We start from the raw sequence: 17,048 nt of genomic DNA, 5'->3' as shown, positions 1-17,048 counted from the left end.
GGTTAAAAATAACCCCCAGCCTGGTGCTGGTGGAACTGGGACGACCCTCCTGGGAACTGGGGGAGGGAGGGAGGGAGGGAGGGAGGGACGTGCTGCTGCCGCTTCCAGGCGGGAATTTCCCTGGGAAAAAAAAGGCAGCTGGGCCTTTTTGGGTTTGGCCTCGGGAATCCCGGCAGGGGAAGGGACAGGGAGCCCCAGCTGTGACTCAGCAGCAGCTCCTCAACCCCCCGGGGCTGCTCTTTTCCTGCAGATTCCATCTGTTCGGGGGAGCAGGGACAGCGCTGGGGGGAGGCAGAGCTGGGAATGTGGGAATGAGGGAATGAGGGAGGCTGGAAAAGCCCTCGGAGCTCACCCCTGGCTGTGTGCCCCCAAGTGCCCCCTCCCCAGGGATGCTCCATCCCCCCCCAGGGATGGGGATCCAGGGCTGGGCAGCCCTTCCCAGCAGGGATTTTTCCCCAAGATCCCAAATAAACCTCCCCTGGCCCAGCTTGGGGCCGTTTCCCCTCGTCCTGTCCCTGTTCCCTGGGAGCAGAGCCCGATCCCACCTGGATCCACCCTCCTGTCCCCCTGGATTCCCTCTGATCCCCCCCTTTTCTCCAGGCTGAGCCCCCCCAGCTCCCTCAGGAGTTCTCCAGACCCTTCCCAGCCCCGTTCCCATCCCTTGGAACATCTCCTGCCCAGCCCAACCCAGAAGGACCTCGCTGAGCTCTGAACATCTCCCAAAACAGGACGGGGAGGGGAGTCACGGAGTCCTGGAATGGTTTGGGTGGGAAGTAGCTCCCAGTGCCCCTCCAGTAGTTCCCAGTGCCACCCCAGTGCCTCCCAGTAGCTCCCAGTGCCACCCCCAGTGCCTCCCAGTGACTCCCAGTAGATCCCAGTGACTCCCAGTGCACTCCAGTAGCTCCCAGTGACTCTGAGTAGCTCCCAGTGACTCTGAGTAGCTCCCAGTACCCACCCAGTAGCTCCCAGTGACTCCCAGTAGCTCCCAGTGCCCACCCAGTAGCTCCCAGTGCCCCCCCAGTAGCTCCCAGTGCCCCTCCAGTACCTCCCAGTGCCCCTCCAGTAGCTCCCAGTACCCACCCAGTAGCTCCCAGTGACTCCCAGTAGCTCCCAGTACCCACCCAGTAGCTCCCAGTGCCACTCCAGTAGCTCCCAGTGACTCCCAGTAGCTCCCAGTGACTCCCAGTAGCTCCCAGTGACCCTCCAGTAGCTCCCAGTGCAACCCCAGTAGCTCCCAGTGCCACCCCAGTAGCTCCCAGTGACTCCCAGTACCTCCCAGTGCCCCTCCAGTAGCTCCCAGTGTCACCCCCAGTGCCTCCCAGTGACTCCCACCTCCAGGTTTGCCCCCTGGAATCATGGAATCACAGGCTGGGATCCCTTTGGAAGGGATCATCCCTTGCTGGAAGGGATTTTAAGGATCATTTCAACCCATTCCCCCCTTTCCAAGGTCAGGGACATCTCCCACCAGCCCAGGTTGCTCCAAACCCTGCCCAGCCTGCGCCTCCAGTAGCTCCCAGTGACTCCCAGTAGCTCCCAGTACCCACCCAGTAGCTCCCAGTGCCACTCCAGTAGCTCCCAGTGACTCCCAGTAGCTCCCAGTGACTCCCAGTAGCTCCCAGTGCCCCTCCAGTAGCTCCCAGTGCCCCCACAGTAGCTCCCAGTGACTCCCAGTAGCACCCAGTGCCACCCCAGTAGCTTCCAGTGCCCCCTCTCAGTAGCTTCCCATTGACTCCCAGTAGCTCCCAGTGACCCCCAGTGCATTCCAGTAGCTCCCAGTGACTCCCAGTAGCTCCCAGTGACTCCCAGTAGCTCCCAGTGACTCCCAGTACCCCTCCAGTGCATTCCAGTAGCTCCCAGTGACTCCCAGTACCTCCCAGTGCCACCCCCAGTGCCTCCCAGTGACCCTCCAGTAGCTCCCAGTGACTCCCAGTACCTCCCAGTGCCTCCCAGTGACTCCCAGTACCTCCCAGCGCCCCTCCAGTAGCTCCCAGTGCCACCCCCAGTGCCTCCCAGTGACTCCCACCTCCAGGTTTGCCCCCTGGAATCGTGGAATCACAGGTTGGGATCCCTTTAGAAGGGATCATCCCTTGCTGGAAGGGATTTTAAGGATCATTTCAACCCATTCCCCCCTTTCCAAGGTCAGGGACACCTCCCACTATCCCAGGTTGCTCCAACCTGGCCTTGGACACCTCCAGGGATGCCCCTTGGAATTGTAGAATCACAATTTGGGCTGGAAGGGATTTTAAGGATCATCTCATCCCACCCTCTCTTTCCAAGGCCAGGGACACCTCCCACCAGCCCAGGTTGCTCCAACCTGGCCTTGGACACCTCCAGGGATGCCCTTTGGAATCGTGGAAGGGATCATCCCTTGCTGGAAGGGATTTTAAGGATCATTTCAACCCACTCCCCCCTTTCCAAGGCCAGGGACACCTCCCACCAGCCCAGGCTGCCCCAGCTCCACCCCTGGAATGCTGTGCTGCTGCAGGACCCACCTCTGGAGGCCCCAGTGGGATTCTCCAGCTCCAGAGGCTCCGGAGAAAACCGCTGGAACCCAGGCAAGTGCTTTGGGAAGGTCCCTGGAAGGGCACAACCACCACCCCCTCCCCTCCCTCCCCTGGCTGGGGGGGATCTGATCCCTCAGGTCCTCCTGGAGAGGACCAGGAAGCCCAGGAGGGTCCCCAGGGGGGTGAGCTGTGGCTGCCCCAGGGTTTGGGGTGGTCCCTCACCCAGGACGGTGAAGCAGCGAAGGACCTCGGTGTGGTTCTTGGCGCTCAGGGGCACGGAGGGGTCGGCGGGAGAGCAGAGCTGGGGGGGAGAGAGAGAGAGACAGGGGGTCAGGGGTGGGTCAGCAGGGGTGGGATTGGGATCATCAGGGGTGGGATCATCAGGGGTGGGTCATCAGGGGAGCACAGATCTGTGGGAGAGAGGAGAGAGCCAGAGGGTCAGGGGTGGGATTATCAGGGGTGGGATTATCAGGGATGGGATCATCAGGGATGGGATCATCAGGGATGGGATCATCAGGGGTGGGATTATCAGGGATGGGATTATGAGGGGAGCAGAGATCTGTGGGAGAGAGAGAGAGAGCCAGAGGGTCAGGGGTGGGATCAGCAGGGGTGGGATTGGGAACATCAGGGGTGGATCATCAGGGATGGATCATCAGGGGAGCACAGATCTGTGGGGGAGAGAGAGACAGAGGGTCAGGGGTGGGATTATCAGGGATGGATCAGCAGGGATGGGATTATCAGGGGTGGGATCATCAGGGGAGCACAGAGCTGTGGGAGAGAGGAGAGAGAGCCAGAGGGTCAGGGGTGGGATTATCAGGGGTGGGATTGGGATCACCAGGGGTGGAATCATCAGGGATGGGTCATCAGGGGAGCACAGATCTGTGGGAGAGAGGAGAGAGAGTCAGGGGTGGGATTATCAGGGGTGGGATTGGGATCACCAGGGGTGGGATCATCAGGGGTGGGTCATCAGGGGAGCACAGATCTGTGGGGGAGAGGAGAGAGAGTCAGGGGTGGATCAGCAGGGGTGGGATTGGGATCATCAGGGGTGGAATCATCAGGGATGGATCATCAGGGATGGGATTATCAGGGATGGGATTATCAGGGATGGATTATCAGGGATGGATCATCAGGGATGGGATTATCAGGAGAGCACAGATCTGTGGGGGAGAGAGAGAGACAGAGGGTCAGGGATGGATTATCAGGGGTGGGATCATCAGGGATGGATCATCAGGGATGGATCATCAGGGATGGATCCTCAGGGGTGGGATTATCAGGGTGGGATTATCAGGGATGGGATTATCAGGGATGGGTCATCAGGGGAGCACAGATCTGTGGGAGAGAGGAGAGAGAGCCAGAGGGTCAGGGGTGGGATTATCAGGGGTGGGATCATCAGGGATGGGTCATCAGGGATGGGATTGGGATCATCAGGGGTGGGATCATCAGGGGTGGGATCAGCAGGGGTGGGATCAGCAGGGATGGATCATCAGGGATGGATCATCAGGGGTGGGATTGGGATCATCAGGGATGGATCATCAGGGATGGATTATCAGGGATGGATTATCAGGGATGGATTATCAGGGATGGATCATCAGGGATGGATTATCAGGGATGGATCATCAGGGATGGATTATCAGGGATGGATTATCAGGGATGGATTATCAGGGATGGATCATCAGGGATGGATTATCAGGGATGGATTATCAGGGATGGATCATCAGGGATGGGATCATCAGGGATGGGATCATCAGGGATGGATTATCAGGGATGGGATCATCAGGGATAGATTATCAGGGATGGATCATCAGGGGTGGAATCATCAGGGATGGATCATCAGGGATGGATCATCAGGGGAGTACAGATCTCTGGGGGAGAGGAGAGAGCCAGAGGGTCAGGGATGGGATTATCAGGGATAGATCAGCAGGGATGGGATTATCAGGGGAGCACAGAGATGTGGGAGAAAGGAGAGAGAGCCAGAGGGTCAGGGATGGATCCTCAGGGGTGGGATTGGGATCATCAGGGGTGGAATCATCAGGGATGGATCATCAGGGATGGATCATCAGGGATGGGATTATCAAGGGTGGGATTATCAGGGGTGGGATCATCAGGGATGGGATCATCAGGGGTGGGATCATCAGGGATGGATCAGCAGGGATGGGATTATCAGTAGAGCACAGAGCTGTGGGAGAGAGGAGAGAGAGACAGAGGGTCAGGGGTGGGATTATCAGGGATGGATCCTCAGGGGTGGAATCATCAGGGATGGATTATCAGGGATAGATCAGCAGGGATGGAATTATCAGGGGTGGGATTATCAGGGGAGCACAGATCTGTGGGAGAGAGGAGAGAGAGAGCCAGAGGGTCAGGGGTGGGATCAGCAGGGGTGGGATCATCAGGGATGGGATTATCAGGGATGGGATTATCAGGGATGGATCATCAGGGATGGGATCATCAGGGGAGCACAGGTCTGTGGGAGAGAGGAGAGAGAGCCAGAGGGTCAGGGGTGGGTCAGCAGGGGTGGAATCACCAGGGATGGGATTATCAGGGATGGATTATCAGGGATGGATCATCAGGGGAGCACAGATCTGTGGGAGAGAGGAGAGAGCCAGAGGGGCAGGGGTGGGATTATCAGGGGTGGGATTGGGATCATCAGGGGTGGATCATCAGGCATGGATTATCAGGGATGGGATTATCAGGGGTGGGATTATCAGGGGTGGGATCATCAGGGGAGCACAGATCTGTGGGAGAGAGGAGAGAGCCAGAGGGTCAGGGATGGATCAGCAGGGGTGGAATCATCAGGGGTGGATCATCAGGGATGGATCATCAGGGGTGGGATTATAAGGGATGGATCCTCAGGGGAGCACAGATCTGTGGGGGAGAGAGAGAGAGCCAGAGGGTCAGGGGTGGGTCGGCAGGGGTGGAATCACCAGGGATGGGATTATCAGGGATGGATTATCAGGGATGGATCCTCAGGGGAGCACAGATCTGTGGGAGAGAGGAGAGAGAGCCAGAGGGGCAGGGGTGGGATCATCAGGGGTGGGATTGGGATCATCAGGGATGGGTCATCAGGGATGGGATCATCAGGGGTGGATCATCAGGGGTGGATAGTCATCTGGGGGTTCAGGGTCTCACCTGGGGGTTCAGGGGTCTCACCTGGGGGTGCAGTGACCTCACCTGGGGGTTCAGGGTCTCACCTGGGGGTGCAGGGTCTCACCTGGGGGTTCAGGTGTCTCACCTGGGGGTGCAGTGACCTCACCTGGGGGTTCAGGGGCTCACCTGGGGGTTCAGGGTCTTACCTGGGGGTGCAGGGTCTCACCTGGGGGTTCAGAGGGCTCACCTGGGGGTGCAGTGACCTCACCTGGGGGTGCAGGGTCTCACCTGGGGGTTCAGGGTCTCACCTGGGGGTGCAGGGTCTCACCTGGGGGTGCAGGGTCTCACCTGGGGGTTCAGGGTCTCACCTGGGGGTGCAGGGTCTCACCTGGGGGTGCAGTGACCTCACCTGGGGGTTCAGGGGCTCACCTGAGGGTTCAGGTGTCTCACCTGAGGGTTCAGGAGCCTCACCTGGTGGTGCAGGGTCTCACCTGGGGGTTCAGGGTCTCACCTGGGGGTTCAGGGGCTCACCTGGGGGTTCAGGGGCTCACCTGAGGGTTCAGGTGTCTCACCTGAGGGTTCAGTGACCTCACCTGGGGGTGCAGGGTCTCACCTGGGGCTGCAGGGTCTCACCTGGGGGTTCAGGGTCTCACCTTGGGGTTCAGGGGTCTCACCTGGGGGTGCAGTGACCTCACCTGGGGGTTCAGGGGCTCACCTGAGGGTTCAGGTGTCTCACCTGGGGGTGCAGTGACCTCACCTGGGGGTGCAGTGACCTCACCTGGGGGTTCAGGGGCTCACCTGGGGGTTCAGGGTCTCACCTGGGGGTGCAGGTGTCTCACCTGGGGGTGCAGTGACCTCACCTGGGGGTTCAGGGTCTCACCTGAGGGTTCAGGGTCTCACCTGGTGGTGCAGTGACCTCACCTGGGGGTGCAGTGACCTCACCTGGGGGTGCAGGGTCTCACCTGAGGGTTCAGGGGCTCACCTGGGGGTGCAGTGACCTCACCTGGGGGTGCAGTGACCTCACCTGAGGGTGCAGGGTCTCACCTGGGGGTTCAGGGGCTCACCTGGGGGTTCAGGGTCTTACCTGGGGGTTCAAGGGCTCACCTGGGGGTTCAGGGTCTCACCTGGGGGTGCAGGGTCTCACCTGGGGGTTCAGGGTCTCACCTGGGGGTGCAGGGTGCCCAGCAGACCGTCCAGCTGCCCGTCCAGGCTGCGGCTCCCGATGCCCACGGAGGCTTCCAGGATTTGGGAGAGGCTCTGGGAAGGAGAGGGGAGGAGGGTACGGGGGGTCAGGGGGGCACAGGTGGGGCACAGAGGGGGTCCAGACCCCAAAATCCTGCCCCCCAGGGAGGTCTCAGACCCAAAAATCTATTCCAAGGAGGTCTCAGACCCCAAATTCTACTCCAGGGAGGTCTCAGAGTCCCCAAATTCTATTCCAGGGAGGTCACAGACCCCAAATTCTATTCCAAGGAGGTCTCAGGGTCCCCAAATCCTCCTCCAGGGAGGTCTCAGACCCCAAATTCTATCCAAAGGAGGTCTCAGACCCCAAACTCTATTCCAAGGAGGTCACAGACCTCATTCTATTCCAAGGAGGTCTCAGACCCCAAATTCTACTCCAGGGAGGTCTCAGACCCAAAATCCTGACCCCCAGGGAGGTCTCAGACCCCAAATTCTATCCCAAGTAGGTCTCAGACCCCAAATCCTCCCCCAGAGAGGTCTCAGACCCCAAAATTCTATCCCAAGGAGGTCACAGACCCCAAATTCTATCCCAAGGAGGTCACAGACCCCAAATTCTACTCCAAGGAGGTCTCAGACCCCAAACTCTATTCCAAGGAGGTCTCAGACCACAAATCCTCCCCCAGAGAGGTCTCAGACCCCAAAATTCTATTCCAAGGAGGTCTCAGACCCCAAATTTGATTCAAAGGAGGTCTCAGACCCCAAATTCTATCCCAAGGAGGTCACAGACCCCAAACTCTATTCCAAGGAGGTCTCAGACCCCAAATTCTATTCCAGGGAGGTCTCAGACCCCAAATTCTATTCCAAAGGAGGTCTCAGACCCCAAACTCTATCCCAAGGAGGTCTCAGACCCCAAATTCTATCCCAAGGAGGTCTCAGACCCCAAATTCTATTCAAAGGAGGTCTCAGGGTCCCCAAATCCCCCCCAGTTCCACACCCAGGGATGTCCCAACCACCCAACTCCACACCCAAGGGGGTCTCAACCCCACAAATCCTCTCCCCAGGGGGGTCTCAGCCCCCCAAATCCACACCCAGGGGGGTCTCAGCCCCCCAAATCCACACCCAGGGATGTCCCACCCCCCCAAATCCACACCCAGGGATGTCCCACCCCCCCAAATCCACACCCAGGGAGGTCTCAACCCCACACCCAGGGAGGTCTCCTGGCATGGATTTCAGGATTTCAGGCTTCTCCTCCTGTCCCTTGTCCCCCCCCCATCTCTCCCCTCCTCTCAGGGGGTTTTAGGGAGCCAGAAGTTCCCCCCTGAGCCCCCTTTTTTCCCCAGGCTGAGCCCCCCCAGCTCCCTCAGCCCCTTCCCGGAGCTCCAACCCCTTCCCAGCTCATCCCCTGGACATTCCAACCCCGGAATTTGGGCCAGGGGAGGCCCCTGCTCACCTTGGAGATGGAAAAGGCCTCGCTGTGTTTCTTGTAGAGGCCCAAAATCCCGGGGATGAGCTTTGGGAGCTGCTCCTCCAGCCTCTCGCTGGGCATCAGGTAACTCATGGGCCCCAGGGCCTCCACCACGGCCAGCCTGAGCTGCAGGGAGGGCAGGGATGGCCAGAGACCCCCCAAATCCACACCCAGGGGGGCTCAGAGCCCCCAAATCCACACCCAGGGGGGCTCAGACCCCTAAAACCACACCCAGGGATGTCCAGAGACCCCCCAAATCCACACCCAGGGGGGCTCAGAGCCCCAATTCCAAACCCAGGGATGTCCAGAGACCCCCCAATTCCACACCCAGGGGGGTTCAGAGCCCTCAATTCCACACCCAGGGGGGCTCAGACCCCCCAAATCCACACCCAGGGGGGCTCAGAGCCCTCAATTCCACACCCAGGGGGGCTCAGACCCCTAAAACCACACCCAGGGATGTCCAGAGACCCCCAAATCCACACCAAGGGGGTCTCAGAGCCCTCAATTCCACACCCAGGGGTGTCCAGAGACCCCCCAAATCCACACCCAGGGGGTCTCAGAGCCCCAAATCCACACCCAGGGGGGCTCAGACCACCCAATTCCACACCAAGGGGGGCTAAGACCCCCCAATCCAAACCCAGGGGGGTTCAGAGACCCCCAAATCCACACCCAGGGGGGCTCAGACCCCCCAAATCCACACCCAGGGATGGCAAGAGCCCCCAATTCAACACCCAGGGGGGCTCAGACCACCCAATTCCACACCAAGGGGGGCTAAGACCCCCCAATCCAAACCCAGGGATGTCCAGAGACCCCCAAATCCACACCCAGGGGGGCTCAGAGCCCTCAATTCCACACCCAGGGGGGATCAGAGACACCCAAATCCACACCCAGGGGGGCTCAGACCCCCCAAATCCACACCCAGGGGGGCTCAGACCCCCCAGTTCCACACCCAGGGGGGCTCAGAGCCCTCAAATCCACACCCAGGGGGGCTCAGAGCCCTCAATTCCACACCCAGGGGGGCTCAGAACCCTCAATTCCACACCCAGGGGGGATCAGAGCCCTCAATTCCACACCCAGGGGGGCTCAGACCCCTAAAACCACACCCAGGGATGTCCAGAGACCCCCAAATCCAAACCCAGGGGGGCTCAGACCACCCAAATCCACACCCTGGGGGGCTCAGACCCCCCAAATCCACACCCAAGGGTGTCCAGAGACCCCCCAAATCCACACCCAGGGGGGCTCAGACCCCCCAAATCCACACCCAGGGGGGATCAGACCACCCAATTCCAAACCAAGGGGGGCTCAGACCACCAAATCCACACCCAGGGGGGCTCAGAGCCCCCAAATCCACACCCAGGGGGGCTCAGACCCCTCAATTCCACACCCAGGGGGGCTCAGAGCCCTCAATTCCACACCCAGGGGGGCTCAGACCCCCCAAATCCACACCCAGGGGGGCTCAGAGACACCCAATTCCACACCCAGGGGGGCTCAGAGCCCTCAATTCCACACCCAGGGGGGCTCAGAGCCCTCAATTCCACACCCAGGGATGTCCAGAGACCCCCAAATCCACACCCAAGGGGGCTCAGTCCCCCCAAATCCACACCCAGGGACATCCAGAGACCCCCAAATCCACACCCAAGGGGGCTCAGTCCCCCCAAATCCACACCCAGGGGGGCTCAGACCCCCCAAATCCACACCCAGGGGGGCTCAGACCCCCAAATTCCACACCCAGGGGGGCTCAGAGCCCCAAATCTACACCCAGGGATGTCCAGAGACCCCCAAATCCACACCCAGGGACATCCAGAGACCCCCAAATCCAAACCCAGGGGGTCTCAGACCCCCAAATCCTCATTCAGAAAGGTCTCAGCGTCCCCAAATCCTCTCCCAGGGGGGTCTCAGTCCCCCAAATCCACACTCAGGGATGTCCAGAGACCCCCAAGTCCACACCCAGGGAAGTCTCAACCCCACAAATCCTCTTCCTAGGGAGGTCTCAGACCCCCAAATCCACACCCAGGGTGGGTCTGAGACCCCCAAATCCTCCCCCAGGGAGGTCTCAGACCCCCAAATCCTCATCCAGGAGGTCTCATCCCTCCCAATTCCACACCCAGGGATGTCCCAACTCCACATCCAAGGAGGTCCCAGCCCCCCAAACCCACCCCCAGGGGGTCCCAGCCCCCCAAATCCACATCCAAGGAGGTCTCAACCCCAGAAATCCTCTTCCCAGGGGGATCTCAGACCCCCAAATCCACACCCAGGGATGTCCAGAGACCCCCAAACCCACACCCAGAGGAGTCTCACCCCCCCAAATCCACACCTAGAAGAGTCTCAGCCCCCAGGGATGTCCCAACCACCCAACTCCACGTCCAAGGAGGTCTCAACCCCACAAATCCTCTCCCCAGGGGGGTCTCAGACCCCCAACTCCTCATTCAGAGAGGTCTCAGGGTTCCCAAATCCTCCCCCAGGGATCTCCCAGCCCCCCAGCCCCTCACCCAAGGGGTCCCAGCCCCCCCAAATCCACCCCCAGGGTGGGTCCCACCCCCCCAAATCCACACCCAAGGAGGTCTCATCCCTCCCAAATCCACACCCAGGGATGTCCCAACCACCCAACTCCACACCCAAGGAGGTCTCAACCCCACAAATCCTCTCCCCAGGAAGGTCTCAGCCCCCCAAATCCTCACCCAGAGGGGGTCCCAGCCCCCCAAATCCACACCTAGATGAGTCCCACCCCCCCAAACCCACACCCAGGGGGTCCCAACCACCCAACTCCACATCCAAGGAAGTCTCATGGTTCCCAAATCCTCCCCGAGGGAGGTCACAGACCCCAAATTCTATCCCAAGGAGGTCTCAGCCCCCCAAAACCACCCCCAGGGTGGGTCCCAGCCCCCCAATTCCACACCCAGGGATGTCCAGAGACCCCCAAATCCACACCCAGGGGGGTCTCAGCCCCCCAACTCCTCATTCACAGAGGTCTCAGGGTCCCCAAATCCTCTCCCAGGGGGGTCTCAGCCCCCCAAATCCACACCCAGGGGGTCTCATCCCTCCCAGTTCCACACCCAAGGAGGTCTCACCCCCCCAAATCCACACCCAGGGGAGTCCCAGCCCCACAAATCCACACCCAGGGATGTCCCACCCCCCCAAATCCACACCCAGGGATGTCCCACCCCCCCAAATCCACACCCAAGGAGGTCTCAGCCCCCCAAATCCACACCCAAGGAGGTCTCAGCCCCCCAGCCCCTCACCCAGGGGAGGGTCCCACCCCCCCAAATCCACACCCAGGGGGGCTCAGACCCCCAAATCCACACCCAGGGACGTCCAGAGACCCCCCCAAATCCACACCCAGGGGGGCTCAGACCCCCCAGTTCCACACCCAGGCGGTCCCAGCCCCCCAAATCCACATCCAAGGAGGTCTCAACCCCAGAAATCCTCTCCCCAGGGGGGTCTCAGACCCCCAAATCCACACCCAGAGGAGTCTCAGCCCCACAAATCCTCACTCAGGGATGTCCCAGCCCCCCAAATCCACACCCAGGGAGGTCCCAGTCCCCCAAATTCTATCCCAAGGAGGACTCACCCCCCTAAACCCACACCCAGGGGAGTCTCAGCCCCCCAACTCCACATCCAAGGAGGTCTCAACCCCAGAAATCCTCTCCCCAGGAGGGTCTCAGACCCTCAACTCCTCATTCACAGAGGTCTCAGGGTCCCCAAATCCTCTCCCAGGGGGGTCTCAGCCCCCAATTCCACACCCAGGGATGTCCAGAGACCCCCAAATCCACACCCAGAGGAGTCTCACCCCCCCAAATCCACACCTAGAAGAGTCTCAGCCCCCAGGGATGTCCCAACCACCCAACTCCACGTCCAAGGAGGTCTCAACCCCACAAATCCTCTCCCCAGGGGGGTCTCAGACCCTCAACTCCTCATTCAGAGAGGTCTCAGGGTTCCCAAATCCTCCCCCAGGGATCTCCCAGCCCCCCAGCCCCTCACCCAGAGGGTCTCAGCCCCCCAAATCCTAACCCAGAGGAGTCTCAGCCCCCCAAACCCACATCCAGGGTGGGTCCCAGCCCCCCAAATCCACACCCAGGGGAGCTCAGACCCCCAAATCCACACCCAGGGACATCCAGAGACCCCCAAATCCACACCCAGGGGAGTCTCATCCCCCCCAGTTCCACACCCAGGGAGTCCCAGCCCCCAAACCCACCCCCAGGTTGGGTCCCAGCCCCCCAAATCCACACCCAGAAGAGTCTCAGCCCCCCAAATCCACACCCAGGGGTGCTCAGACCCCCCAAATCCACACCCAGGGACATCCAGAGACCCCCAAACCCACACCCAGGGATGTCCCAGCCCCACAAATCCACACCCAGGGATGTCCCACCCCCCCAATCCACACCCAGGGATGTCCAGAGACCCCCAAATCCATACCCAGGGATGTCCCAACCACCCAACTCCACACCCAAGGAGGTCTCAACCCCACAAATCCTCTCCCCAGGGAGGTCCCAGCCCCCCAAATCCACACCCAGAGGAGTCTCAGCCCCCCAAATCCACACCCAAGGAGGTCTCAACCCCAGAAATCCTCTCCCCAGGGGGGTCTCAGACCCCCAAATCCACACCCAGGGAGGTCCCAGCCCCACAAATCCACACCCAGGGACGTCCAGAGACCCCCAAATCCACACCCAGGGATGTCCCAGCCCCACAAATCCACACCCAGGGATGTCCCACCCCCCCAAATCCACACCCAGGGACGTCCAGAGACCCCCAAATCCACACCCAGGAATGTCCCAGCCCCACAAATCCAAACCCAGGGATGTCCCACCCCCCCAAATCCACACCCAGGGATGTCCCACCCCCCAAATCCACACCCAAGGAGGTCTCAGCCCCCCAGCCCCACACCCAGGTGGGGTCCCACCCCCCCAAATCCACACCCAGGGGGGCTCAGACCCCCAAACCCACACCCAGAGGAGTCCCACCCCCCCAAATCCACACCTAGGTGAGTCTCAGCCCCCCAAACCCACATCCAGAAGAGTCTCACCCCCCCAAATCCACACCCAGGGGAGTCTCAGCCCCACAAATTCTCACCCAGGGGAGTCTCATCCCCCCCCAAATCCACACCCAAGGAGGTCCCACCCCCCCAAATCCACACCCAAGGAGGTCTCAGCCCCCCAAATCCACACCCAAGGAGGTCTCAGCCCCCCAGCCCCTCACCCAGGGGAGGGTCCCACCCCCCCAAATCCACACCCAGGGGGGCTCAGACCCCCAAATCCACACCCAGGAGGTCTCAGACCCCCAAATCCACCCCCAGGGTGGGTCCCAGCCCCCCAAATCCACCCCCAGGGTGGGTCCCAGCCCCCCAAACCCACTCCCAGGGACGTCCAGAGACCCCCAAATCCACACCCAGGGTGGGTCTGAGACCCCCAAATCCTCCCCCAGGGCGGTCTCAGCCCCCCAAACCCACACCCAGGGTGGGTCCCAGCCCCCCAAACCCACACCCAGAGGAGTCTCAGCCCCCCAAATCCACACCTAGATGAGTCTCAGCCCCCCAAACCCACACCCAGAGGAGTCTCAGCCCCCCAAAACCACACCCAGGGTGGGTCCCAGCCCCCCAAATCCTCACCCAGAGGGGGTCCCAGCCCCCCAAACCCTCACCCTGGGGGTCCCAGCCCCTCAGTGTCCCCCCCTGCCCACCTTGGCCTCGCGGTGCTGCAGCCAGCCGTTGAAGAGCACCTCGTAGGCGCAGAAGATCTCGTTGGAGAAGGTGTCCTTCCTCACCGTGGGGTCGGGGGCCTGGTCCAGGTTGGCCAGGTACTCCTGGATGCTCTCACTGAAGTGCTGCAGGGCTGGGACACAAATTGGGGGGGTGTTTCAGAACCATCACCCCCAAAAAAACCAGCTGGTGGAGGTGCTGCGGGACTGGGAGCAACTCCAGGGACAGGGAGGCACCAGGAAGCTCCAGATCCTCAACATCAGAGCTGCTGGAGGGAATCCAGAGGGGACAAGGAGCTGCTCCAAGGGCTCTGGAGCCGGGCTGGGAGAGCTGGGAATGTTCCCCTGGAGAAGGGGAAGGATCCAGGGAGACCTTGGAGCCCCTTCCAGGGCCTGAAGGGGCTCCAGGAGAGCTGGAGAGGGACTGGGGACAAGGGCTGGAGGGACAGCACCCAGGGAATGGCTTCCCAGGGTTAGGGGGGAGAGTGGGAAGGGATTCCTGGCTGGGAGGGTGGGGAGGGGCTGGGATGGAATTCCCAGAGGAGCTGTGGCTGCCCCTGGATCCCTGGGAGTGTCCCAGGGCAGGTTGGATCACCCTGGGATGGTGGGAGGTGTCCCTGCCCGTGGCAGGGGGTGGGAATGGATGTTCCTCCTGCAATCCCACCCCAACTCCTGCAATCCCAAACTCCTGCAATCCCAACTCCTGCAATCCCACCCCAACTCCTGCAATCCCACCCCAATTCCTGCAATCCCACCCCAATTCCTGCAATCCCACCCCAACTCCTGCAATCCCAAACTCCTGCAATCCCAACTCCTGCAATCCCACCCCAACTCCTGCAATCCCAAATTCCTGCAATCCCAACTCCTGCAATCCCACCCCAACTCCTGCAATCCCAACTCCTGCAATCCCACCCCAACTCCTGCAATCCCACCCCAACTCCTGCAATCCCAACTCCTGCAATCCCACCCCAACTCCTGCAATCTCAAATTCCTGCAATCCCACCCCAACTCCTGCAATCCCACCCCAATTCCATCAATCCCACCCCAACTCCTGCAATCCCACCCCAATTCCTGCAATCCCACCCCAACTCCTGCAATCCCACCCCAACTCCTGCAATCCCACCCCAATTCCATCAATCCCACCCCAACTCCTGCAATCCCACCCCAATTCCTGCAATCCCAAACTCCTGCAATCCCACCCCAACTCCTGCAATCCCACCCCAATTCCATCAATCCCACCCCAACTCCTGCAATCCCACCCCAACTCCTGCAATCCCACCCCTGAGGATCCATCCCTGATGATCCTGTCCCCCTGGATTCCCTCTGAGCCCCCTTTTCTCCAGGCTGAGCCCCCCCAGCTCCCTCAGGAGTCCTCCAGCCCCTTCCCAGCCCCGTTCCCATCCCTGGACACGCTCCAGCCCCTCCATGATCCCTCTTTCCTTCCCAATCCCACCGGGATGGTCACCCCAGGACACCTCCACGGCCTCTTTGCCAGAGGATGAACACCAAGGGCACAAAGTGGGATCAGACAGGACTTTTTCCTGGATCAGGGAATCCTGGAATGCTTTGGGTGGGAAGGGACCTTCCGGGGACACCTCCAGCTAATCCCAGGTTGCTCCAAGCCCAGATTCCCAGCAAGATGGGATCCAACCCTTCCCTGCTCCCAGATAAAATTCCCCCCACACCCCCCTCATCCCAAGAACTCCCTTTTCCAGGGAAAAGAGCCCCTTTCCCAGGGTTTTTACCGTAGCAGAAGACGGATTTCATGTGGTCCTGCTTGGCCATTCCCAGCATGGGCAGCATCGTCCCCAGGATGGAGTTGAGGAAAGGCACCATTCCAAACACTGGGAAGGAAGCAGGGAGAGGTTTTTCCATAAAAAAAACCACCCAGGAATTCCTGGTATTGGATCTCAGCAGGATCACACAGGATCTGGGAAGGAAATCCCTCTGGATGCAGCCACAGGAGCCTCATTTTGCTCCGGAGCTCCCGGAGCTGCTCCAGGACTTGTGGGCTCCTCCCCTCTGGAAAAGCAGGATCTGCTGGATGTCCTGGGAATAGGGGGGAGGTTTGGGATGCTGCTCCTTGTTCCCTGCAGGGATGGAGGGATTTGGGATCCATGTGGGGTCTCCAGAGGCTGCTGGAGCTCCAGATGGGAGCAGGGATGGACCCAGGAACAGAGGAGCCCAGATCCCTCATCCTTGGAAATTCCTGCACTTGGGAATCCCACCCAGTTCAGCCCAGAGCTCTTGGAAGTGCTTATCCATATTATCCATATATCCATATATCCATATTATCCATATTATCCATATATCCATATATCCATATTATCCATATATCCATATTATCCATATTATCCATATTATCCATATATCCATATTATCCATATTATCCATATTATCCATATATCCATATTATCCATATTATCCATATATCCATATTATCCATATTATCCATATATCCATATTATCCATATATCCATATATCCATATTATCCATATTATCCATATATCCATATTATCCATATTATCCATATTATCCATATTATCCATATATCCATATATCCATATTATCCATATATCCATATATCCATATTATCCATATTATCCATATTATCCATATATCCATATTATCCATATTATCCATATTATCCATATATCCATATTATCCATATATCCATATTATCCATATATCCATATTATCCATATATCCATATATCCATATTATCCATATATCCATATATCCATATTATCCATATTATCCATATATCCATATTATCCATATTATCCATATTATCCATATTATCCATATTATCCATATATCCATATTATCCATATTATCCATATTATCCATATTATCCATATTATCCATATATCCAGATAATCTATATATCCATATTATCCATATTATCCATATTATCCATATTATCCATATTATCCATTATCCCTATTATCCACAGGGAATTCCCTGCCTGGGCTCCAATCCCAGGAACACCAAGTCTTAATGATGACTTTTCAGGGTGTTCCAGCCCCAAAAATCCCTTCCCAGCTCCAAGAATTCCAGAATTTCCTCTGGAAGCCCCCAGGGCCATCAGGAGATGCCAAAATCCCAGTTCTATCCCTGTTAT

At 58.9% G+C, this 17,048-nt stretch overlaps 1 protein-coding gene and 1 long non-coding RNA gene across 2 annotated transcripts in view; one reads left to right on the top strand and one right to left on the bottom strand.

The window, feature by feature from the left end:
* The window catches only part of LOC127464529 (maestro heat-like repeat-containing protein family member 1), a gene marked incomplete at its 3' end in the record, with an annotated part of 63,176 nt that overhangs the window by 35,078 nt on the left and 11,050 nt on the right, over positions 1–17,048 (bottom strand). Inside the window, exons 8-12 of the mRNA XM_051774856.1 lie at positions 15,669–15,767; positions 13,906–14,057; positions 8,218–8,358; positions 6,753–6,845; positions 2,727–2,805 (exon numbers count right to left, since the gene is read on the bottom strand). Coding sequence (XP_051630816.1) covers positions 2,727–2,805; positions 6,753–6,845; positions 8,218–8,358; positions 13,906–14,057; positions 15,669–15,767 — 564 coding nt within the window. The remainder of the gene's footprint in view (positions 1–2,726; positions 2,806–6,752; positions 6,846–8,217; positions 8,359–13,905; positions 14,058–15,668; positions 15,768–17,048) is intronic.
* LOC127464526 (uncharacterized) lies at positions 9,988–11,120 on the top strand. Its single transcript, XR_007901425.1, has 3 exons — positions 9,988–10,061; positions 10,793–10,887; positions 11,044–11,120. It is a non-coding gene; the product is annotated as an uncharacterized LOC127464526 (long non-coding RNA).

The sequence above is a fragment of the Manacus candei genome, unplaced genomic scaffold (genome assembly GCF_025592945.1).
Source record: "Manacus candei isolate 608988 ecotype Guabito, Panama unplaced genomic scaffold, ASM2559294v1 h1tg000231l, whole genome shotgun sequence".
NCBI classification, from domain to species: Eukaryota; Metazoa; Chordata; class Aves; order Passeriformes; family Pipridae; genus Manacus; species Manacus candei.
This window is presented reverse-complemented; position numbering and strand designations above follow the sequence as displayed.